This window comes from Triticum aestivum, chromosome 5B (genome assembly GCF_018294505.1).
Source record: "Triticum aestivum cultivar Chinese Spring chromosome 5B, IWGSC CS RefSeq v2.1, whole genome shotgun sequence".
NCBI classification, from domain to species: domain Eukaryota; kingdom Viridiplantae; phylum Streptophyta; class Magnoliopsida; order Poales; family Poaceae; genus Triticum; species Triticum aestivum.
In genome coordinates, this window is record NC_057807.1 from 394,755,846 (window position 1) to 394,780,423 (window position 24,578).

At 47.5% G+C, this 24,578-nt stretch overlaps 3 protein-coding genes across 3 annotated transcripts; 1 reads left to right on the plus strand and 2 right to left on the minus strand.

Annotated features, from left to right (window-relative positions):
- The first annotated feature begins 196 nt into the window (after positions 1-196).
- Positions 197-11,387, plus strand: LOC123114802 (glutamate receptor 2.1-like). The gene is made up of 7 exons (XM_044536208.1): positions 197-320; positions 1,930-2,560; positions 7,984-8,680; positions 9,292-9,595; positions 10,242-10,385; positions 10,852-11,212; positions 11,312-11,387. Exons 1-7 carry the CDS (start codon positions 197-199, stop codon positions 11,385-11,387), a joined length of 2,337 nt encoding a protein of 778 aa, XP_044392143.1.
- A 3,667-nt stretch (positions 11,388-15,054) lies between these two features.
- On the minus strand, positions 15,055-15,780 carry LOC123116210 (low molecular mass early light-inducible protein HV90, chloroplastic-like). Its single transcript, XM_044537201.1, has one exon. It carries the CDS (start codon positions 15,678-15,680, stop codon positions 15,162-15,164), a length of 519 nt encoding a protein of 172 aa, XP_044393136.1. The 5' UTR covers positions 15,681-15,780; the 3' UTR covers positions 15,055-15,161.
- Positions 15,781-16,483: 703 nt separating this feature from the next.
- On the minus strand, positions 16,484-20,119 carry LOC123112043 (uncharacterized). Its single transcript, XM_044532945.1, has 3 exons — positions 18,960-20,119; positions 17,067-17,129; positions 16,484-16,961 (listed from the first exon to the last, which is right to left on the minus strand). Exon 1 carries the CDS (start codon positions 19,930-19,932, stop codon positions 19,012-19,014), a length of 921 nt encoding a protein of 306 aa, XP_044388880.1. The 5' UTR covers positions 19,933-20,119; the 3' UTR covers positions 16,484-16,961; positions 17,067-17,129; positions 18,960-19,011.
- Positions 20,120-24,578: the final 4,459 nt, after the last annotated feature.

Below are 24,578 nucleotides of genomic sequence, written 5' to 3' on the forward strand. Positions count from 1 at the left end.
AACCTCGGCGGTCTCAGATTCTGGGCACAAAATACTTCGCAAACCTTGCAGCACTGTCAATGGAGAGAGCATCTCAAATCACCTTCTTCTTGTTGCTCATATCATCCATTTCGGCGTAGCTCAAAATGCTACCACAAGTGGTGCAGATGAGTTCCCTGTCGGAGTGATCCTCGACCTGGATTCGTTGGGGGGCAGGATGTCACGGACCAGCATTTCGATGGCCCTGGAAGACTTCTATGCAGTCCACAGAAACTACACCCCGAAGCTAGTTCTCCACATCAGGGACTCCAAAAGTAACAATGTCCAAGCTGCATCAGCAGGTAAAAGTTCTGCCGTCTGTCATGAAAACCCTTTTTCCTACTCCCTCCGTTGCTACATATGCTTCAGAATACAACTTTTTTTTACCCTGTCTTCAAAGTACAACTTATATAACCGACTTTCATCAATCAAGTTAGTATAAGCTACAAAAGTGAAATATTATGAACACAGTTTCGGTGAAAAATAACATAGTTATCCTCCAACGTGCCACCACTACTAATGGACAAAGTTGGGAGAGTTTAATAGTAACATTTATCAAAGGATTTAACGGATTTTACTTTGGAACGAGTGTTTTTGGCTATATCTTAACTTTCCATGTGCTTCATAATACTTCTGTTTAACAATAGACATCCAACTAACAAATGTCCATGAACAGAACAGTTGTAAATCAAATAAATAGGTACTAACAAGGCTAATTTATGTACTTTAAGCATATATCTCTCGCTAAAGTTCAGAAACATACAAAACTACTAAACTCTTACTAAGTTACTATTACCAATAAATATTTACAACACTTTTTTGCAAGGAAATGTTATGAGTTTTACTCTCATAAAGGTTAGTGCATACACATTTAATAACCCAATTATGTGTAGCTTAGCTTACCCTTGATGAGTTTGCTAGTCTGAGAAACCTTAACAACAAAATGATAACTGCCAGTTCCTACCCGGTTGTAATCTGGTTAGCCACCTGATTGTTGTGAAGTAACTGGGTTCAAAATTCAATACCCAGAGATTATAGATTTACTCATGTTTTCAGATGTATGGTCATCTGTAATTTGTGAAATTTAATCGTATGACATATTCACTACGTAAACTTTCGACAATGGATAGCTATCTTTGCTGGGCAAATGCTTCAGCGTGCTTTTTATGATAAGGTTCTGTGAACCCAGTTACTTGACCAGAGCCATGGTGTTGATCCCTTCGTATCTGAACTGTTCTCTCCGTACTAACAGAGTAACAGAGAGACTAATCAACCATCTCTATTCACAAAAAATCAGAATATAGCAGGTGGACTTAGAAATCAGAATGGAGTTATTAGCAGTCATCTTTCTACTTGATGACCCTTTTTTCTCAATGGAAATATTAAGTTCACTTACAATTAAAAAATACACCAAAATACCTTCAAACAATCCTCCAGATGGATCAAGGAAATATCCCTATGATAGCATGACCTGAAATGTAAAAGGGGAATCGAGCATTGCTTAGAACTGTTATTGTAGTCAAAGAGTGCGAAATATACTCCATAAAAGGTTTCTAAAAGTTTTGTCATGAAATCTAAGGCAAAATAAACAAATTTCAAACCAAGCAACTCAAGCAAATAGAGCAAACTGTAATAATTCATTATATAACAATAAGGTTCGTTACATTCATCCAAAGATAGTAGTGGGTTCAAATTTGTAGCTTCATCTGTGAATCTGTAATAATTTGCAATCCTGTTTTGCACAAGTGTAAGTTTGCTAGGACAGTAGAAATACACGCTATAGAGTGCTATGAATGAACATATATTGAGTAAATACTGTATGTCATTTCTTTACTCTTTGATCCTGAATTTACAAAGCTTCAGGCAGCACAAATGTGCATTCGACTAAAATTTGATTATGCAACTTTACAGCCCTCGACCTGCTAGAGAATTACAGCGTCCAAGTTATCATAGGTCCTCAAACATCTTCACAAGCAGCATTTGTATCGGATCTCGGGAATAAAAGTCAGGTCCCTGTGATCTCCTTCACAGCAACAAGCCCATCTCTTTACTCTGGCAGTCTTCCATATTTTGTTCGTGCAACACTGAGTGACTCTACACAAGTGAATAGCATTGCCTCCCTAATCAAGGCCTATGGGTGGAGACAGGTGGTGCCAATTTATGAAGAAACTGACTATGGTAGAGGTGTCATACCATATCTCATTGACGCCCTCCAAGAAATTGATGTCCGTGTTCCCTACCGGAGTGTGATCCCCCTGTCAGCAACTACTGAACAAATTACCAAAGAACTCTATAAGTTATTGACAATGCAAACAAGGGTCTTCTTGGTGCATATGTCACCTGATTTGGCTTCGATCCTCTTCACAATGGCAAAAGAGGTTGGTATGATGAAGAAAGGATTTGTATGGATCATGACAGATGGGCTAACCAATGTCATAGACTCCACGAACCCTTCTGTTATGGAAGCAATGAATGGTGTTTTAGGAGTAAAGTTTTATACTCCTAAATCAGCAGAACTGGATAACTACACCATACGCTGGATGTAAGACAATAGAGTTGGGGGAACCGGCTCAACCCTCTAGGGGTGGCCTATCTCACATATATATAACAAACGGATACAAGTTACATCGTACGTATATGTACGTATACAACTACAGAGACTATACAGTCTAACACCCTCCCTCAATCTTAGCCACTTCCTAAAGAATCTAGAAGGGTAAGATTGCGCCTACAAGTCTCAAACTGTGGAAGAGGTAATGGCTTGGTGAAGATGTCCGCAAGTTGATCCTTGGAAGAGATAAACTTGATCTGTAGTTGCTTCTGAGATACCCGTTCCCGTACAAAATGATAGTCCACTTCAATGTGTTTCGTTCGGGCATGGAATACCGGATTAGCAGATAGGTATGTAGCACCAATGTTATCACACCAAAGAATAGGGGACTGTGACTGAGATATTCCCAACTCCTGAAGCAAAGACTGTATCCAGATAATTTCTGCAGTTGCATTAGCCACAGCCTTATACTCAGCTTCAGTACTGCTACGTGAAACAGTAGCCTGTTTCCGAGCACTCCAGGCGATCAAAGTAGAACCAAAGAACACAGCATAGCCCCCGTGGATCGCCTGTCATCTGGACTGCCAGCCCAATCCGCATCAGAATACGCCGAGATGACCCCAGAGGGATTCGGTCGAATGTGCAAACCATAGGACACCGTGAAACGAATGTAGCGCAAGATGCGCTTCACTGCAGACCAATGAGTATCACGAGGTGCCTGAAGATACTGACATACTCTGTTAACTGCAAAAGAGATGTCAGGACGTGTGATAGTCAGGTACTGCAAACCACCAACAATACTCCTGTACTGTGTCGCATCAGCAGAAGACAGGAGATCACCAGCAACAGCAGTAATCCTGTCAGTAGCAGACATAGGTGTAGTAGTCGGTTTGCACTTAAGCATCCCAGCTCGCTGTAACAAATCCAGGGAGTACTTCTTTTGCGTCATAATCAGACCACTGGACACAGAAGCAACCTCAACTCCAAGGAAGTAGTGAAGCCGCCCAAGATCTTTGACCGCAAAATCAGCACCAAGAGACCGAACAAGAGCATCAGCAGCCGACTGAGAGGAACTGACAAGGATAATATCATCCACATAAACAAGCAGATACATGGTAACTGCAGACCTCTGAAGAAGAAACAACGAGGAGTCAGCAGCTGAGGATGCAAAACCATGAGCACGAAGGGCCATCGCAAGACAAGCATGCCAAGCACGAGGAGCTTGCTTCAAACCATAGAGTGCTTTAGTAAGCCGACATAGATAATCAGGACGATCGGGATCAGAGAACCCTGGAGGCTGCCGCATATATACCTCCTCTTCGAGAACACCATGGAGAAAAGCATTCTGCACATCCAGCTGACGAAGAGACCAACCCCGAGTAACTGCAAGAGAGAGAAGAAGCCTGATAGTAGTAGGTTTAACCACTGGACTGAAGGTGTCTTCATAATCAAGACCATAACGCTGCCGAAAACCTCGAGCAACCAGCCGCGCCTTGTAGCGCTTAATAGAACCATCTGAATGCTTCTTCACTTTGAAAACCCATTTGGAGTCAATGACATTAACACGGGGTGGTGGCGGAACAAGAGTCCATGTCTTGTTACGAAGGAGAGCATGATACTCCTGCTCCATAGCCTCTCGCCAATGAGGTATACTCAAAGCAGCCTGATACGTGCGCGGTTCAGAGGAAGGATCCGCACGAGCAGCAGCCATACAGGCAGCCAACCAAGCAACAGTCCCATCATGTCGCTGTTTAGGCTGAAAGATGCCACTGCGACTCCGTGTATGTGGTCGCTGAGGGAGCACAGTAGGTACAGGAGCCGGAGAGGACTCTGGTGATGATGGCGACGATGGCGAGGACAGCTCGGCTGACGACGGAGAGACCTCGGAGAGCGCCGGTGAGGGCACACCGGAGACCGGTGAGCTTGGCCCAGGCGTAACCGGCGAGGAAGGCCGAGGAAGGGACGAGGCCGGCGTGACCGAGCAAGGTGGCGAGGCCGGCTCAGAAGCCAGAGGCACCGAGGGCGGCGAGCAACGCAGCGAGGCCAGGGGCGCCGAGGCCGACGGGGCCACCGGGCTGCATGGCACCGAGGCCGGCTCAGAAGCCGGGTGTGTCGAGGCCGACGGGGCCACCGGGCTGCATGGCGAGGAAGCCAGCCTAGGCGAGACCGACCCAGACTCCTCTGGTGCGGTAGTCGCGACAGGCCGAAGCGGCGAGGCCGGCCCAGAGTCCATGGGCGTAGAAGCATGCGTCGCGGGAAGATCGACCGGACGTGCATGGGCACGGGGGCCGAGGCCATGCAACTCACCATGATCGTCGTGAGCCACTGGCGCCTCCAGAATTTCCAAGCGCGCCCCACGTCCAGTGCCTGCACCATGGTTAGGCAACAATATAGGAGAGTATGCAATATCATCAAATTGGTCAGCAGCAACAGAGGATGAATGCAAGGAGGGTGGTTCAACAGTGGACACAGGAAGCTTGGCAAATGGAAAAACATGCTCATCAAACACGACATCCCGGGATATGTAGACACGATTGGTGGGAACATGAAGACATTTGTACCCTTTATGAAGAGAGCTATAGCCCAGAAAGACACACTTTTTGGAGCGAAACTCAAGCTTGCGCTTGTTGTATGGGCGAAGATGTGGCCAGCAAGCGCACCCAAAGACTTTAAAAATGGTATAATCAGGTTGTTCATTAAGGAGAACCTCAACGGGAGTCTTCATATTCAAGACACGAGTGGGAGTACGGTTTATGAGAAAACATGCAGTGGTGAGAGCATCACTCCAGAATCGAAACGGAACTGATGCATGGGCCAAAAGAGTAAGACCAGTTTCAACAATGTGACGATGCTTACGTTCGACAGAACCATTCTGTTGATGTGTATGTGGACATGCTAAACGATGAGCTATCCCAAGCGACTGAAAGAAGGAGTCGAGGTTGCGATATTCGCCCCCCCCCCCCAATCAGACTGAACATGAATAATTTTGTGCTTGAGAAGACGTTCAACATGTTTTTGAAACTGAACAACAATATCAAACACATCAGATTTGCGTTTAATAAGATAAAGCCAGGTAAAATGACTATAAGCATCAACGAAACTGATATAATAATTATGACCGCTGACAGAAGTCTGAGCAGGACCCCATACATCTGAAAACACAAGTTCTAAAGGATGTTTCACCTCACGACTAGACTCCGAAAAAGGAAGTTGATGACTCTTCCCCTGCTGACAAGCATCACACACTGCTACATCTTTATTACTTGACACACTAGGAAGTTCATGACGACGCAAAACATGACGAACGATAGGTGTGGCCGGGTGACCAAGACGAGCATGCCACTGTGACGGAGATACCCGAACTCCACTGAACACGCGAGCGACTGCAGGATGCTCCAGACGATAGAGTCCCTGGCACAACCGCCCGCTAAGAAGAATGTCCCTCGTGCCCCGATCCTTAATAAAAAGATCAAAAGGATGAAATTCACAAAGCACATTATTATCACGTGTAAGTTTAGGAACAGAAAGAAGATTACGTGTCACAGAGGGAACTCTAAGCACATTGCAAAGTTGAAGACTCCTATTTGCATGCCTAGTGAGAAGAGATGCTTGACCAATATGAGATATATGCATATCTGCTCCATTGGCAGTGTGGATTTTGTCGGAGCCGTGGTAGGGTTCGCGAGTATGGAGCTTGCCCATCTCACTCGTCAGATGCTCCGTGGCCCCAGAGTCCATGTACCAGTGAGGATCAACAGAGTAGGACTGAGTATGCCCCTGCTGCTTAGTGGACACTGGGCGATCCGCCATGGCCACCTGACGCGCAAAATTGCGCGCGTCCTTGCCATCATTGCCAAGACCCAGAAAGCTCTTCTGAAAGCGCTTGTGGCACTTAGAGGACCAGTGCCCCTCAATGCCACACAGCTGATATACGTGCTTGCCACCAACCCCCGGTAATGTCGCGGTAGGAGGGGGAGCCGATGCAGGCGGCGATGGCAGCCCCGAAGAGGCCCTGGATGAGGAAGAAGGGCGGCCACCCTTGGTGGCGGCGTTGGCCGAGAGGGAGCCCCCACTGGCCCTGGAGCGGCGCGACTCGACCCGCTGTTCCGTGAGAAGGAGGCGGGAAAAGACCTCATGCGCCATCATGGGGTTCGAGTTGCCCCGCTCGTTCATGATCTCGACCAAGGCGTCGTACTCCTCATCAAGACCATTGACAATGAACGAGTTAAACTCGGAGTCAGTGAGGGGCTGGCCAATGAAGGCCAACGTGTCGGCAAGGCCCTTGACCTTGTTGTAGAACTCGGTGGCCGTAGAATCCAGCTTTTGACACTCACCAAGCTGACGACGAAGCGCGGAGACACGGGCCTGCGACTGCGCTGCAAACGAGCGCTCGAGGATGGTCCATGCCTCATGAGAAGTCTTGGCGAAGACAACAAGTCCGGCAACCGCCGGAGTGAGCGACCCCTGGATGGAGGAGAGGTTCGCCTGGTCCTGCCCTGTCCAAACACGGTGCGCCGGATTGTAGACCGGGCCGTGCACGCTATCCACCAGCGCAGGGGGACAGGGGAGAGAACCGTCGACGTAGCCCAGGAGATAATGACTCCCGAGAAGCGGAAGAACCTGCGCACGCCAGAAGATGTAGTTGTCTGCGGACAGCTTGATGGTGATGAGGTTCCCAAAGTGAAACGGCGGCGGCGGCGAGGAGCCCGCGGAGTAGACTGCCGGAGGCGGATACACCGTAGAGGCAGAGGCCGCGGTTGCAGCCACCGTCGCGACCGCAGGAACAGATGACGCCATCATGGCCGACGGGGGCGCCACCAGGGTGAGGGCCGAGCCCCCACCAGTCGAGGCGATCGGCGGCTGGCCCGCAGACGGGGCGAGCGGCACGTCGCTGCGGGAAGCGGGCGAGGGAGACGGGGCGATCGGCGGCTGACCCCCACTCGGGGCGAGCGGCGCGTCGCTGCGAGTCTCGAACGAGGGAGCGCCCGCGGTAGACGGCACGATCGGGAGCCCCGGAGACGAGGAGAAAAAGGACCCGAGGCTCCTCGTCTCGATCGGGGCGGTGGAGACCGCAGCGGTGTCGATGGGTCGGGACAGGAGGGCCGCGAGAGAGGCCGGCAAGAAGCTAGCCATGGTGGAGCCGGAGGCGGCGGAGCCCGACATAGCTGGGGCAGCGGCGGCGCGATCTCAGGGACGGCGGCGGCGGCGCACAGACAGACGGCGGCGGGGTTTAGGGTTTGGGCGGAAGCGTGTTGACCTAGCGTGATACCATGTAAGACAATAGAGTTGGGGGAACCGGCTCAACCCTCTAGGGGTGGCCTATCTCACATATATATAACAAACGGGTACAAGTTACATCGTACGTATATGTACGTATACAACTACAGAGACTATACAGTCTAACACTGGAACAGGAGATTACAGATTGATAACCCAAATGATCCACCACTGAAACTAAGCATATTTGAACTCTGGGGCTATGATACTATATGGGCGGTAGCGCAAGCAGTTGAAAAGCTTGGTATTAAGAACAAAACATCATTTCAAAAACCAGCAGTTGCAAGAAACATGACAAGCATGGGAACTTCTGTTTATGGCCCGGATCTCCTAAAGACCATCTTGCAATACAAATTTAGAGGTTTGAGTGGTCATTTTGACCTTTCAGGTAGGCAGCTGCAAGCTTCTACATTTCAGATAATAAATGTAGTTGATAAAGGGTGGAAAGAAATTGGGTTTTGGACTGCAGAAAATGGAATTTCCCGGCGACTATATCACGGAGAATCAACGACACGGCATTCAGGCTTAGCTTCTGACCTAAACCCGGTAATTTGGCCAGGAAAATCAACAGAGATACCCAAAGGGTGGGAAGCTCCTGTGAATGGGAAGAAGCTTCGAGTAGGAGTGCACACAAGTGTATACCCACAATTTATGACAAGTGGAAAAGATCCTATTACTGGGGCCACTACAGCAAGTGGCCTTTCCATTGATGTATTCGAAGAGGCAATTAAAAGACTTCCCTATGCACTGCCCTATGAGTATGTAGCATTTGGCACTACGAATGACACAAGCAGTGGAGGTTATGATGATTTTGTTTACCAAGTTTACCTTAAGGTAATAGCTGCATCAGGGCTTCAACTTCTGGCATCAAATTTGCAAGCAGTAGATTTTATATGCATGCCATGATCTAAGAGCTCCCATATTTATTTATTACTTTTAGTTTAGTGCAACCATGTACTCCCTCCGTCCGGAAAAGCTTGTCTCTCAAATGAATGTATCTAGCACCAAGTTAGTGCTAGATACATCCATTTGAAAAGCAAGCTTGGGACAAGCTTTTTCGGACGGAGGAATAAAAGAAATGGCAAACAACCCACTCAAATAAATTGCAATTGAGAGGAGATGTTAAGCAGGGGCATATTTCTCTGTTATATATTGTGTACAACCACCATATCATGCTTAACTAGTGGTCTGGTAACTGTTCTTGTAATCACTATGTTATTGTAGCAAAAATTGCATTAACATGACATCTGTTGCTTGCAACTCATAAGGTAAAGTACTACATCAGAGGAATATACAAATCATCTTTACATGATAAGAGACATGGCATAATTAGGCTCTTCTTAGTTTACTTATTCATGTCCTTATGACATAGTTTCAGCTTTCATAATAAAGATTAAGCGATCATTGTGCTGGTAAGTGAAGCAAATCTGTTTGATGCCTTGCAGAAATATGATGTAGCCATTGGGGACATAACAATCTCACATAACAGAACTTCCTACGTCGACTTCACTCTACCATACACAGAATCAGGAGTGGCAATGGTTGTTCCAGCCAAGAGCAGCAGAACTAACAACATATGGATTTTCGTTGAGCCATTATCACGTGACCTGTGGCTCGGAAGCATCATATTACTATTCTACACATGGGTTGTTCTCTGGCTAATGGAGTTCCTGGAAAACAGCACAAATATTGCTGGACAAGTCCCCAAACAGCTCGGGATTATGACTTCCTTTTCCCTATTTGGAGACAGTGAGTGCATTTATCAAGACACTTCTATTCCTTAGAAGAAAAAGTACTTTTGCATAACATATGACATGATCAAACTGCATGAAGAAACATTATTTCAATCTTGGTGCAACTAACAAAGCTATAATATTGTACTCCCTCGGTTCCTAAATATTTGTCTTTTAGAGGTTTCAAATGGACTACCACATACAGATGTATATAGACATATTTTAGAGTGTAGATTCACTCATTTTGCTCCGTATGTAGTCATTTGTTGAAATCTCTAGAAAGACAAATATTTAGGAACGGAGGGAGTAGCAAATAGACATGCATCTAGTTGCATCCATGCCTTAGATGAGTATACAACCAATGTAGGAAACAAACCTTGGGTCTATGCTCAACAATCTGACATATTCATTCCAGAACGTGAATGTGTAGATAGAGCTTATAGAATTAGATGCTCCTGCTGTTGGATAGGCCCGGGGTGTATGAAACAAAGCTCAAGTGGCCGGGTTACTTTGTAAGTCATTTCAGTATCATATATATACCGCAATAGTTTCTGCCATAGAAACGGTGCCATATTACCAACAATTGGCACCACCATAGCTTAGCGGTGTAGAACCTTGCCTCTGGCTGATGATCCAAGTTCGATTCTCAACCATATGTTCAGGATTTGCAGCGATGATTGTCCAGGATGATAGATCCATGGGATCGAGTAGGGTAGGATTTCTGGTAAACCTACCTTCTCCAGCGGTTGATGAACTCGAGCCGGAGGCCATCGTGGAGAGGGCGATGGTGGCGATGGCAGAGAGAGGTGAGGTGGATACGGTGGCGGAGCTTCCCATCGCTTCAGTGCCTGATAGAGTTAGGAGTGGGGAACAGTGGCGGTGACGAACCTCGTACCCTGTGCCCTGGTCCCCACCTCCTCTTTATAGCACTGCGCGACAGGGGCCCACCAGCCTTGCTTGGGTTGGACGCCCCCGATCAGGGCGTGGGTCAAGGGCCCAATGAGCCGTTGGGCCCATTGGAGGAGAGATCAATCTAACACAGGATTCTCGTTTCAAAAAATGATTGTCCAGGATTTGAACCTTGTTCTGTAGGTTGTGAGCCATAAGATAACTACACTAGAAAATAATTCCCACTGTTGGAAAAACTTAATAAGCACAATATGCAGAAAATTAAGTTGCATGACTTTCATCTATATTATGTAGTTATGTGGTTCCTCAATTTTCGTTCCATATGACTGAAAAACTAATTGAACTCCATATCAAAAATTTCAGAGAACGGAGTGGAAAGTTTACGATCTCGGATAGTTTTGATTGTATGGGTGTTTTTCTTCCTTGTACTGTCAGCAAGCTACACCGCAAATTTGGCAACAATGCTTACCATAAGACAGCTAAATCCAACTATAACTGATATCCATGACCTCCGTAAAAGTGGGGACTATGTAGGATGCACTAGTGGTTCCTATGTCGAGAGTCTACTGGAACAACTCAATTTTGACAGATTGAAGATCAAGACCTATAGTACCTACGATGGATTTTACAGTGCACTCTCGAAGGGAAGCAAAAGTGGGGGAATTGCTGCGTTCATTCATGAAGTCCCATACATCAGACTGTTTCTTGCAAAGAACTGCAAAGGGTACACTATGGTTCCGTTTTATAAGGCAGCAGGTTTTGGATATGTAAGTAACATAACTCTGGAGATAACAGTTATTCAATTTGTTTAAAATATGTATAGATTAGAGACATGCATGTACATCTCGTCGCTGCTAGTTTTATTTAAGATGGGACCATTGCTGGCTTTGCATACCTAATTCTCTAACTGAATGAACGGAGGGCAAACGATATTGAACAAATGTTCACATAACGAACATACGTACTTTTGTGAACATTTGATGTTTAATGATAAAATGGCCATTAATCACTATTTCGTAACTCCTTAACATTAAATCAGCAAAGTTGTTCTACTAGCCTAGGACTTCTTTTTGTTTCTGCCACTCTAGCTTTGGACCCTTTTGCTTATGCCACTCTTAAAATTGACATTTCAGTTTTTACCATTCTAGCTTTTGACAATGCATCACAATTGCCACACTATTACACCTCTGTAAGTTAAACGTTTCTTTTGGCCAGAGAAAAACATATCAGCATATGTAAAAATGGCATAAGTTACCCCTAACCCAGACACACACACCTCTCAAAAAAGAAAGAAGAAAACATATGCACACACGCAGGCATAGCTGGCTTCACAGGTGGCATATCCTGAAAAATCAACTTCAACATTGAAATTTGATAATGATTTATGCCGCCACAGGTGATATTCCCTAAGAGGATGGTATCACTACTTGTTAATGGGAAAATATGTGCTTCTATGGGTAGTACAGAATTCCGCAAAGTCGCACCTGTGCATTGAGAAAAACTGACAGTAAATTGTGTGTGTGTGGGCGCGCACGCGCAGGGGGGTGGGGGTTGGGGGTATATAATATTTTGGGTATGTCCGAAAATATTTAAAAGGAGGAGCTTCCTTGAACCTACGTGAGTACATATTAACCTTTTGCTGAAAGAGGACTTTCCAACATCTGGCAGAAAGTTTCGTCTTCAAAATATTTAAATCATGTAAATTCAGATTACAACATGTTAATCCATGTGTATACACACTAGCAAAATTGTGCAAACATATGACCACATGTATTCATGATTACAACATGTTAATGTTTAATATAGTGGCGTATGTATTCTAACATGCTGTACATCTATTATTTTCTTTTGAAGGGCACAAGTACTCAATTCTAGATTGTACGCAACTCACCCATACAAGCGAAAAAAATCTTTTTTATCTCATAAATATATAAATAAATTATGCATGTTCAATTACACACCATGAATGGGTGCTAAGTAGTTAGGCTCAGTGCTATTGTTTCTTAGTTCTTCCCGAGTCAATATGTGCTGCCACATACGTTCATATACATAAACCTGAATGAGCTCTTAAAACTTAGGCCAAGAGCAATTAGGATTTCTTAGCTCTTACCAAGTAATATGTGCTGACGCGTAAGTTCATTTATGCATACCAGAGTGACTATCTAAAACACTTATGCCAACAACAATCTGCACTTCTTTGCTACCACATGGGCTCAATTTGATCTTCCTTCAGGAATCACCGTAGCAGGATATGAAGTGCTCTAGAGCTATGCATATAAGCTAATAGAACACTAAATTTCTTTAACAGGCATTTCCAAAAGGATCTCCTCTAGTTGGGGACATCTCAAAGGCAATCCTGGGCATAATAGGAGGAGACACTATCAATCGAATTGAGAAGAAATGGATCGGAATAGGATATGAAAACAACTGCAACAATGCGGGACGTGCACCTGATCCAGACAAACTCACATTTGGCAGTTTTTTTGGACTTTTCATACTTAGTGGAGCTGTCTCGACTTCTTGTCTTCTGATAGCTCTGATGACTAAATTTTATCACCGAAATAGAGATCAGGCAGAAGGAAATCAAGGAGGTAATGACGCTGGACAAGAGATACAAAATATGGATCCACAAATAAATTACCCTAGGCCCAATGGTATAGATCCACAAATAAATTACCCTAGGCCCAATGGTTCACCTGTCAGGGGTCGAAGAACTCGTAGCGCATGAGTGACACCTGTTTCAAGTTCAAGTCATTTCTAGCTTATCCTGGGCATCCAGTTTGTCAACACTGGTCCCAGTCCGGTCATTGTTCGTATTAATTTCCACGTGTATATATTGTTTAAGCACAGCATACCTATTCAAACCTGGTTGAATTGAACCATTTATTCAAGTGTTTGCTACATTCTTTTTGTCATGAACTTCAGTCCCATACAGCTTGTCACATGTTGGCTCCTCGGATGGTTTAGGAATTTACGGGTTGCCGCAGGTGCGGGGCATTGTTTCACAGCAAAAACAGACATATTTTCGAGTGTATCCATGAATCAACATTCTAACAAACACCTGGCATGCATTGGGACATCTGGTTTTGGCTTACTTCAGCTAGACTCATGTTTCGCGCAGAGTTGGTATTTTCGAAATTGGTACTTTTCACCATGTACTGGCATGTAGAACATCCTTGGAAAAACGTACCCCAAAATTAGAAAGAGAAGAGGAGCTTTGCGGGGGCTGGACCAAGAGTTCCGGGATTTGGCGCGGCACGGGCGCGGCACGGCGCGGGCTCCAGTAACAGCCGGTTGAATCCTTCTGGAGTAGTACGTCGAAACTCGAAAGGGTGGTCGGGTGGTGGAGCACAGCCCAGCCGGAGAGTCGCTGCGATGTCGGCGGCGCAGGCGACCTCCACGCGCGCGCGAAAGAAAAAAAAAATGCGGACACTTTGCGCGCGATCTGGACACGGGCCTTGAGCAACTCCAACGCACGGACTATTTGCTCCTGTTCTTTTGGCTCGAAACGGATATAAAAGTCGGTCCAAGCTGATCGAAAAGTGACGTGCATTTATTTTTTGCCCGCCGTGCGATCATCTCAGTATAATTTGGACCTCGTTTACGTCGGTTCGTGCAACGCCTGCCTACTCCTTTCCTTAGTCCGCCAGTCGGCGGCACAACCACCTCCATTTTCCCCTCTTTTCCAAAAAACTCCCGCCTGCTCACGCTCCCGACTGCTCGCCATGAACAACGTGCCGATCCTCAACGCCGCCTCCGGCCTGCTTCCGCCAAAGGCAAGCCCATGCAGCCCACAAGACGGTGGCGCCGACCAAGAAGAAGTCGTTGACGGACGAGCAGCGGGCCGTGCAGTCGACCAAGAGGAAGAAGGGCCGGAGGCACGTGTAGGAATGCAAGCTCGAAGCCGCGTCAGCTGCCGCCGAACAGCAAGAGGAAAATATTGCTAGAGTTGATGCGGCAACGAGGGAGGCCTTGCTCTACCTTGGGTTAAGCCCAGGCCCAGTGGCGGAGACAAGCCTAGGACAACTAGAGCTATAGCCCTAGGCCTAGTACTAAGATTCTTTGTAATCCCTTTCTACAAAGTACTGAAAATTATGAAGAATTTCGAGTTCAAGCTTGCTCAGCCCTAGACGTAGCTCGCTGCTAGCTTCGCCACTGCCCAGGCCAGCACGAGCTCGTTGCCGCCACCGCCGCATAGCAAGAGGAAAGCATTGCCAGAGTCGTTGTGACAACTAGGGAGGCCCTGCTCTATCTAGGGTTAAACCCAGACCAGCACGTGCTAATCGACCTTTCCTCGTGTGCCACTGCCAGAGCCGCCGCGCACGTCTGCCACGCCGTCGATTCCTGGCTTTCATCCCTACTCGCAAGTCTCTTGTTTCTTCGTGGAGTAATATGGATCGGAGGAAGTACTGTTATTAATCATGTTTAATCTACTCTTCTTCCGGATTAAACTTTATCAAAAATTCCTCGAACATTCGACTGTAGAAAGATGAATTTATGTCAACATACAGAGTAATAGAAATAATAAAGAAGATTTCGAGTGAGAAAAAAATGGACCGTCTTTAATTAATATATACTGCAAAGAATACGAGGATGATCAATTCTCATCATTTACATGTCCTACTAGCTAAGTACACGTTGTGTTAACCGGTCGACAACAAAGCTAGTTTATTCTACACATTGATGAAGGGTGCGCCCGTGATGATCTCGGTGGCCGCCAGAGCGACGAGTCCGAGCATGGCGAAGCGGCCGTTCCAGAGCTCCGCGTTGGCGTTCATGATGGCGCCGGCTCTGCTCTCGACGCTCTCGCCCTGGAGCAACGGCACCAACGACGCCATGGTCAGCACCGCCACGGTGTAGGCGAACCATGCCTGCCCGGTGCCACTGCCGAGCTGCGAGAGGAGTCCGTCGCCACGTCCTGCCTCCACCGCAAGCGCCGTCACGAAGCCTACCATGGCAAGGCGGCCGTTGATGCGCTCCGGGGCAGGGCCGCTGAACGCCATCGCGTCCCAGATCGAGGTGCTCGCCTTGGGTTTGTTTGGCGGTGGTGTGCTCGGGCCCTCGGTCTGTGCCCTGACAATGAGGGTGCGGCGGCCCAATGCCGGCAGAGACCTGGCGCCGAAGCGGCCTGCCGAGCCGCACGGCAGGACGGCCGCACCGGCGAAGGAGCTCATGGCCATCGCAGTCGCCATTACTCAGCCGCGGACGGGCGGAAGGTGCACGAAAGGACAGAAAAAAGCTACAGATGCTGCAACAGGCAAAGATGATTGCAGTTCTGATTGTTGTAGTGTCGTTGAGTGTTTGCTGATGTATTGTTCCGAGAGAGTGGGCACAGTTTATAGGCCGTGCTCCGCGAGGGCCAAACCGTGACGAGCTGCGCGCGGTGGCCGCGGCGGTGCCCACGTCGCGGGCTGCTCCCGGCCGTGAATTACCCTTTACGTGGAGCGACCGAGCGACCACGCGGACGTGGAGGCCACCGTGCGGACTGCGGAGAGCTTCAGGAAACGCCGAACAGACACACAAGTTGCGAAGCATCCGAGGACTCCAGCACCTAGGGACCAGAAGCGCAGCACTGTGGAAAATTCGGGCTTTGTTTCTAGCGCGAGCTAATGGAAAGATCTTAGAGGAACACGTGTGTGCATACGCGGAAGCGGAACCTTGCAGGCAGGAAAGCACCGGTAAAACTTTCTTCTTTGCATTGTACCATATCTTCATTCATACGTTTCTTGATCTAATGCCTTAAAAATTAAGACCTTGCCGTGTTCAAATAATAAATAAATCAAGACTTGCATATTCATTTCGGCCAAACTTAATTACTGGCTCCATTATCGTCCAAGACGCACTGCATGCTGAAACCCAGGGATTGGGAATGAATGACACGAGTGACTGTTGAAACCGATCCACTGCTCTTACGCCCAGATCAGCCCAGCACCGAGGCCCCGACGGGGTTATCTTTCGTCGTCAGGAGATAAAAGAAAAAAATAGAGCCTCTGCCGATTTGAACTGCTCAGTTTCAGTGATAATTACTGTAATAAGGTCGCGGCCGCTTCAGCATAGCAGCCCACAATGCAAAGTTAGATTTGAGGCTTATTCCGGTTAAAAAGAACAGTTGAAGAGCACAAAGACACCAAAACAAAATCCCCTCTCTTCTCTAACTAAACAAACAAACAAACAAACAAACAAGGTGGCTCGTCAACGAAGGAAGCAACGCAAGTCCACGACGCTCAGAACCTTGAACCCGTCCAGGCTGCACCCCAGCACGAGCCTCGGCTTCTTCGGCGGTGCCGGCGGGCAGCGCGGAGGCGCGGTCCCTGCGCCGTTCGCCGTCGGCGTCAGCGGCCCCGAGTCACCTTCGTCCTCACCATCACGCGGCCGCTTCATCTTCAGCGGCTGCAGAGTTCCAGCGTCGTCCACCTGTATGGTGGCTCTCTCGGGCAGAAGAATCTTCCTCTGAAGACCCATGCTGCACCACCCTGCAAACGGAAAAACAAACAGAGTTACAAGTGTTAACTCAAATCTCAAATCAAAGAACAAAGAACGGATGTGAAAGAAGAGAAGGGTCATGTAGGAGTACGTACCACACTACCAGTTAGCTAGCTAGCCGAAACTTCAAGCGATAACGGATCGATACGACAGGCCGACTGTGCAATGCAATGCCTGTGTTTATAAGGCAGTGAAAAGGAACAGAAAAAGATATACTTGCAAAAGGATGTAAAGAGAGAGATGCTAATGGAACGGTCAGTCAGTGCACGGGAGAGGAATCTGAGGAAGTTGCACGGGAAATGAAAAGAGAGGGGAGCTCCTTTCCGATCCATTAGCGCAAGCTTTGCCTTCTTTCAAGAACGCTGAAGGGCATGATTAGCAAGATGCAAAGGCAAAGCGCTCAGATTGGGAGCAAAATTAGTTTTTACTGAGGCGTGTGAAAAAGGAAAGCGCTCAAAGGAAAAGATGAGGGGGTAAAGAACAACTTTGTCTCTTTTCTTTTGTATGAAAGGGGAATAAAAGAGCATAAGGAATATACATGTAAAGGTCAACTAGTTCGGATGCATTTTAGAGGGCATCGGCTGTTGCATGCTTTAAATCGAAATGCAACTTTACAAGCTATTGTGGGTGGAACTTTTCCATGCAGCACATCTCTTCTGTTCTTTGTTGAGCTTATTAAAGAGGGAAACCAGCATTAAATCTATTTTTTCTTTGTAATCAGGTACTTCTAGATAGCAAACCAACTGTTTTCTGTTTTCTCAAATATCTATTTACATGAAGTCTGTCTACGCTGCATGTGTTTTGTCAGGGCTTAATGACTGTAGAGAGAGCTAGATAATGTAGCTACTGAAGACGTGAAATCACCAGAAAAAACACAACATGTTGTGTCTGAGGCTCTGAGCTAACTTTAGAAAGCAATGGTCCATGCTTGAAAAAAAAAGATATGATGGAGAAAAAAGGAATATCCGAAGGCTGAAGTTTCTATATATACTCATCTGGAGTTTGATGCTTCTTATAGGGAATCGTCTTCACGCTTTGAAACATGAACTTCAATGTAACCTTTTAGACAGTTAAATGAATGCTGTTTTTTTCCCATGAGCTTAAAAAGGATGCGAACCTTGTTGTTTTGAACTTGGTTAGTTACTATACTTTGCATTGAACTTAAGTACAAAAATTGCAGCAAGCAGTGTGAGACTTAATTGAGAAAGCAGCTGAAAAAAATCCCAAATTTCTCCACTTCCAGAATTGTACTGTCAAAATATAGAAAATTTCACCTTAGACAGCAAATACCAATCAGCACATCAGAAGTTACTAGCAAGGAAATCACCACAGTTTGTACAAACGAGATCTGGATTTTATGCTATTATCAGTGGCCATAATTGTAGTGAATAGCTACAAACTACTCCCTCCGTTCACAAATATAAGATGTTCTAACTTTTTCCTGAATCAGATGTATAAAGGCATGTTGTAGTGTGTTTGTTCATTAATTTCAGTCCGTATGTAGTCCATATTGGAATATCCAAAATATCTTATACAGAGTATTTGTGAATGCAGAGAGTAGTAAAGAAGGAATATTTAGTTGCACAAACTTCACTAACAAATGTTAAATGAAACAATCAAACCCAAGCACCTTTGCTCTCCTCCATTTGAGATAATACCAAAATTTGAAGGAATTAAATTGTGTTCGAACAAATTTTAAAATAACTGACAGCCCATCTCGGACCTGAAATCTCTTGCCAGTTTACATTTGTGATCACACATTGATTTATCATCTGGTCATGAGATATTTCAGCAGACATTATCCATATACCGCAAAACAAAACAATTTATCATAGATTTAGACCACTCACTTTGTGATAATTACATTTTAAATAGCTTAGATATAGTTCCATTTCATTCTAGTTGTCATGCCCTGTTAGTCACTAGTCAATGACTTCCAAGAATGTATTGGGACAAGAAGAATTCAGTAATGTGCTGCGCTTACTTACAGAAATCACTGTGCATTCTTGCATAGAGAACCACTGCATAATCCCCATCTATTCATGTATCACCATTGCCATTGTACAGCTTCCACATGTCAATGTAGTGGCCCAGCTCCGGCGGCAGCCTAGCCTTCCACGCCGCCGCCTCCTCCGATGCCCGCACCACCGGCCCTGTCATCGCCACCGAACTTTCATCCACACTCAGCACCGCTACCATTCCCTCCCCGAACGCTGCTGCCATCGCCCGCAGCGTCGCATCCTTCACTGCCTCGCCGTCTCTCCCCTCCTCCTCCGCCTCCACGCAGCCCCCGCCGCAGTTCACCATCACCCTCCCTCCCGGCGCCACCATCCCGCCTATCTGGCGCCAGGCGTCCGCCTTTTGGAGCTCCGGCAGCACGCTCCCGTTGGCGAACAGATCCACCAGCACGCCGCCGAAGCCTCCCGGCACGACCTCAGCCTCCAGCGCGTCGCCGACGTGGATGACCAGCCTGCCGGCGTGGTCCTTTTCGAGCTCCCCGAGGTCCCGGGCGACGGCGATGACAGAGGGGTCGAGTTCCCAGCCATGGACGGATATGTCCGGGTAGAAATGGAGGAGGGCGCGGGCGGCGGAGCCCGCGCCGAAGCCGAGGACGGCGAGGGATGGGCGCGGGAGGAGAGGCGGGAGGGTGGTGAAGACGTCGAAGTAGGTGGAAGTGAGGGGGCAATAGGGGCGACGAGGGAAGGAGACGGAGTGGATGTTGCCGGGGCCGTCGAGGAGGAGGAGGCGCGCGCCGGCGAGGGGGTGGCCGGCAGCGCGCGGGGAGACGTCAGCGACGCGGATGTGGTTATGCGGGGAGCGAACGTCGGCGACGAGCTGAAGCTCGTCGGGGAGGGGCTGGGGAACGGGGGTTCTTGCCGCGGCGGCGCGGATGGGGGTGAGGTGGAGACGGTCCAGACGGAGGATGGGTCTCGGGCGTGGGACAGCCACCGCGAACGCCATCTCCGTCAAGGCAGCAGCGTGGGACAGCCGCCTTTATCCTTTTCTTATTCTTCTTTGAAACAACCTCTTTAAAATCCTTTTCTTCCTTCATTTCCACTTTCCCAAGCATACTGCCCAACACAAATTAGCATGTAAATAACAATGTCCGATCGAGCAGTCCCACATTAGTTTGGCATCAGATATCAACGCAAAACCCGGCAAATAATGTAAGGCAATCGAAAATGGGGGAAAATGCTTGGGCAGGCAAACACCCACCCCACATTTCAAGTGCTCGCCTCATCGGTTGGGAGAAAAAGCTAGAACATTTCCACAACCCAAGTGTAAAACATATCAATGAATCATCTCCACAGCACGAAAAAAAACATGGGAGCATTCAGAATGTAAGATCGTCTATTCAGTCTCCGCTCGTTGAAGCTCCGGTGAAAAAGAGGTCCACAGGCAACCATGTGTATTGCTCATGTCATGTTGGGGTGGATGCAAAAAGAAGATGATGCATATTTTGTTATATTTAAATAGATAGTCCCCACTATCATATTTTCTCTCAACATGCAAGCATGCCATCTCATCATGCATCATACATGAAAAAAAGCCCCACCCCAACATGCAAACATGCATGAGAATTTTTATTTTATTGTGATAATATATTTAATAAATATTTCATGCCAATAAAATAATCAAGCATAATAAACCATATGTATTTCAATTTTAGTTCTCACATTACCCCACATATGCTTGTTTCATACAACCAATCTTTATTAAAAATATAATGCAGAATATTCCGCAACGTGTGTAGTATCATCTAATTTCTTAGGATGTGTTTGATTACTCGCATTATTTTTGGGCATCCTGCGAGTTGGCCTGGTGGATCCTGCGGGAAATACTTGATTTGGTCCATGTACTACACCAGTGTGTTTTCCCACAAAACCTCAGGTTGGGTAAGAACACCAATATGCGCTGATTAGTCTATTTTTTTTGGCCGTTGATTCACCTCGACAGTTCGTCTACCTTTCCCCATAGGGTTCCACCTTTCCTCAGGCGACTACCGCTAGAGTCCACTAAAAATTCCACCGGCGGCCGGAGTTCCTTCGTCGATTAAGGAGGCCACCCTGTTCGGCTATGCAAGCTTGCCTGTATGGCAAATCCACCATGTCAAATCGATAGGGGGAGGCAAGAGAGGGAGAAGGAGGTAGTGGCAGAAGTGGCAGGAAGCGAGAGGGTAGGGAGTTTGGGGGCAGATCAGGGACGGAGAAGGACAAACAAGAGAAGGCAAGGCTGGAAAAGGAGGATGGAGGTGAGGGACTGCGGAGTGGCATAAACCAGTCCAGATCAGGGCATGCAGAGGAAGACTATGGCGACTACTTTGGTCCTGAAGCTGACTTTGAAGATCATTTGCAGGCATGACTTTAGATGGCGAAGAAGAGGAGGATCTTGATTTCTCCGAAGAAGTTGATGAATTGATCAAAGAAGTGCGTTGGTTGGGCCTCTCTCGTGTGCACACTACATGCCCGTTCAGCCATGCTACGCTACTGAATCAGATGCGCAATGCGTGGTCTTTAGCACACGGAGTGACCTTTAACATTAAGGGGCCCAATTTGTTCTCAGTGCAATGCTACTGTTTGGGAGACTGGAGGAGAATTATGGATGGTGGTCCGTGGATTTTCAGAAACCCACTAGTTGTGATCTAGGAGTATGACGAATTCTCTGATGTATCTATGTATAGATTGAACAAGGTGCCGGTGTGGGCTAGAATCAAGGGATTGCTGGATGGTCTGACGAGGAAAAAAGAACTAGCGGAGAAGGTTGCGGCCAAGGTGGGTGAGCCACCATTTATGGTTGTTGTGAATGAGGGTAGGATTAATCCTTCTAGTACTTTAAGAGCACGAGTTTGTTTGGATGTAAACAAACTGCTGGTCCACTTTGTTCCTATCACGTTGAAGGAGAGCAAAAAAAATATAGTGTGTTCTATGAGAAATTGCTTGATTTCTGCTTCATTTGCGGACTGATGGGGCATGTGGTAGAGGAATGCGGTGACGATGTACATGATCCAAGAACGTTTCAATGGGGGGAATGGCTTATATGGGTTCCAGAGCCACCGAGTGATAGGTTGGCAGGTGGTAGAGGAAGTATGGGTGGCAGGGGAGAAATGGGAGGAAGAATTAACAGAGGAAGCTTGTTGGAAGAGGTATGAGAGGCTCTGGTGGACGCTTTGGTGGGTGCTGGGGATATAACTATTGTGTATGACCCGCCCAGGAGGGGCCGGGTCATGCCACTAGAGACTTAAAGATGAAGAGGCCTGATAGTCCAGAAGAGTTGAAGATGGCGGTTCATGAAGCAAGCCTGTTGGAGGCCCAAGACCCGGAGGCGACTAGAGGCCTAGAGGGATGAGCCGCTATATGTTTAAATTATTCCATAAGACAAGTTTCCTTAGAAACCAAGCCGGTCACGTTGTGTGAACCGGCCGGGACTCTGTAAGCTGCCAGGCCTCAACCTGTGTATATATAGGTGAGACCCGGTGGCGAGTTGACTCAAGTAACAATCAATCAAGTACTAGGTCAAGCGTATTCGCTCCCTGATAATCGAAACACAAGCAATACAATCGAAAGCAGGAGTAGGATTTTACCTCGTTGAGAGGGGCCGAACCTGGGTAAAACTCTCTGTGTCCTTTGTCCCGTTTAACCCCTTTAAGCTAACCTAGTTGCAATGGCTCCACACCTAAGTCATTTTGCTAGGGCATCTACCGTGTTAAATCCACGGCAGTTGGCGCCCACCATGGGGCCAGAGCATGGTGGTTTCGAGTTCTTGAAGGGCAGCTTCTCAGGGATCAAGGGATACGCCGTGGGCCGGATGACCAAGAGTCGCCGCGGCAAGATCTACATCGATGACGGAGGCTAGGGTCCCGAGGCTGATTCAATTGTATACGGGTACCGGGTCCCCTTCGGCGGAATCCATGTCTTCATCGGCAAGATCGGCGAGTCGGAGCCTGAGCCGGACACCTGCATCGACATCATTGAGACGGCTCAGCGCGCGCGACCCGCCAAGGTTCAAGCTGCCCTAAAGCGTGTGTTTGTGGGTGTGGGAGTCCTGGACTAGGGGTCCTCGGGCGTCCGGTCTATTGATGTGGGCCGGACTGATGGGCTGTCAAGATACAAGACATAAGATTATCTCTCGTGTCCGGTGGGGACTCTCGCATGCATGGATGGCAAGTATAGGTGTACGGATATTTTAATCCTTTCTGTAAAACCGACCTTGTACAACTCTAGGGTTAGCCGAATCGATCTCGAGGTAAATCAACTCTTGTAACCCCTATACCCTCAAATATAATCAAGCAGGAGTAGGGTTTTACCTCCATTAAGAGGGCCCGAACCTGGGTAAATACTGTGTACCTTCTCCGTTGTTACCATTGATATTCAGACACACAGCTTGGGTCCCCCTACACGAGATCTGCCGGTTTTGACACTAACATTGGTGCTTTCATTCAGAGCTCCGTTGTATCGTCGACAGAAGGATCAATGGCTCACCTCTTCGTCAATGGTGACTGTCGGTGTCAAAACCGGCGGATCTCGGGTAGGGGGTCCTGAACTGTGTGTCTAGGCGGATGGTAACAGGAGACAAGGGACACGATGTTTTTACCCATGTTCGGGCCCTCTCGGTGGAGGTAAAACCCTACTCTTGCTTTATTAATATTGATGGTATGGGTATTACAAGAGTTGATCTACCACGAGATCAGAGAGGCTAAACCCTAGAAGCTAGCCTATGGTATGATTGTTGTTCGTCCTACGGACTAAACCTCTCCGGTTTATATAGACACCGGAGAGGGCTAGGGTTACACAGAGTCAGTTACAATGGGAGGAGATCTTCATATCGTATCGCCAAGCTTGCCTTCCACGCCAAGGAAAGTCCCATCTGGACACGGGACGAGGTCTTCAATCTTGTATCTTCATAGTCCGGGAGTTCGGCCAAAGGTCATAGTCCGGCCATCCGGACACCCCCTAATCCAGGACTCCCTCAGTAGCCCCTGAACCAGGCTTCAATGAAGATGAGTCCAGCGTGCAAGTTGTCTTCGGCATTGCAAGGCGGGTTCCTCCTCCGAATACTTCATAGAAGATGTTGAACACAAGGATAGTGTCCGGCTCTGCAAAATAAGTTCCACATGCCACCGTAGAGAGAATAATATTTGCACCAATCTAATCTGCTGCCGTATTCCACAGCGTGACATCACGCCATGGCCAGGCTTTCATTCGAATCGTTTTACTGCTCCACCTCAGCGTGTTTAGCGAGGCGGTTTCCTTGGCACGTCTCATCAAAGCAGAGATCGTGTCCCCTTATTCCGGGATTCTCATCAATACGGGCGTGGGTAACCCAACCGCGCCATTAACCGCGGCGCTTGGGAGATAAGCGAGTTTTATTAGGCCGGTGGGGGCTCGCAGTTTCGGCTGCCCATATAAGGGGATAAGGATCTACCCTTTCCATTTACGCCTTCTTCCTCCTTTGCTTATCCGTCCCTGCGCGCTCGAGCTCCAACGCCCAAGCCCGCACTTCCCACCTCAACCTTCTCCAATCATGTCCGGAGCGGGAGGTAGATGGATGGCCTCCTCCGTCACGGAGGGGCAAATCAAAAAGTTGAGGACAACCGGATACTTGTCTGA

What these genes read in the sequence shown, in the direction of transcription:
- LOC123116210 (XM_044537201.1), bottom strand. Translation starts at nt 15,680, where the DNA reads ATGGCGACTGCGATGGCCATGAGCTCCTTCGCCGGTGCGGCCGTCCTG.
- LOC123112043 (XM_044532945.1), bottom strand. Translation starts at nt 19,932, where the DNA reads ATGGCGTTCGCGGTGGCTGTCCCACGCCCGAGACCCATCCTCCGTCTG.
- LOC123114802 (XM_044536208.1), top strand. Translation starts at nt 197, where the DNA reads ATGTCACGGACCAGCATTTCGATGGCCCTGGAAGACTTCTATGCAGTC. An exon ending in AACTACACCATACGCTGGAT is followed by an intron (nt 2,561 to 7,983) that starts GTAAGACAATAG and finishes ACACTGGAACAG; the next exon opens with GAGATTACAGATTGATAACC. An exon ending in TTTACCAAGTTTACCTTAAG is followed by an intron (nt 8,681 to 9,291) that starts GTAATAGCTGCA and finishes GATGCCTTGCAG; the next exon opens with AAATATGATGTAGCCATTGG.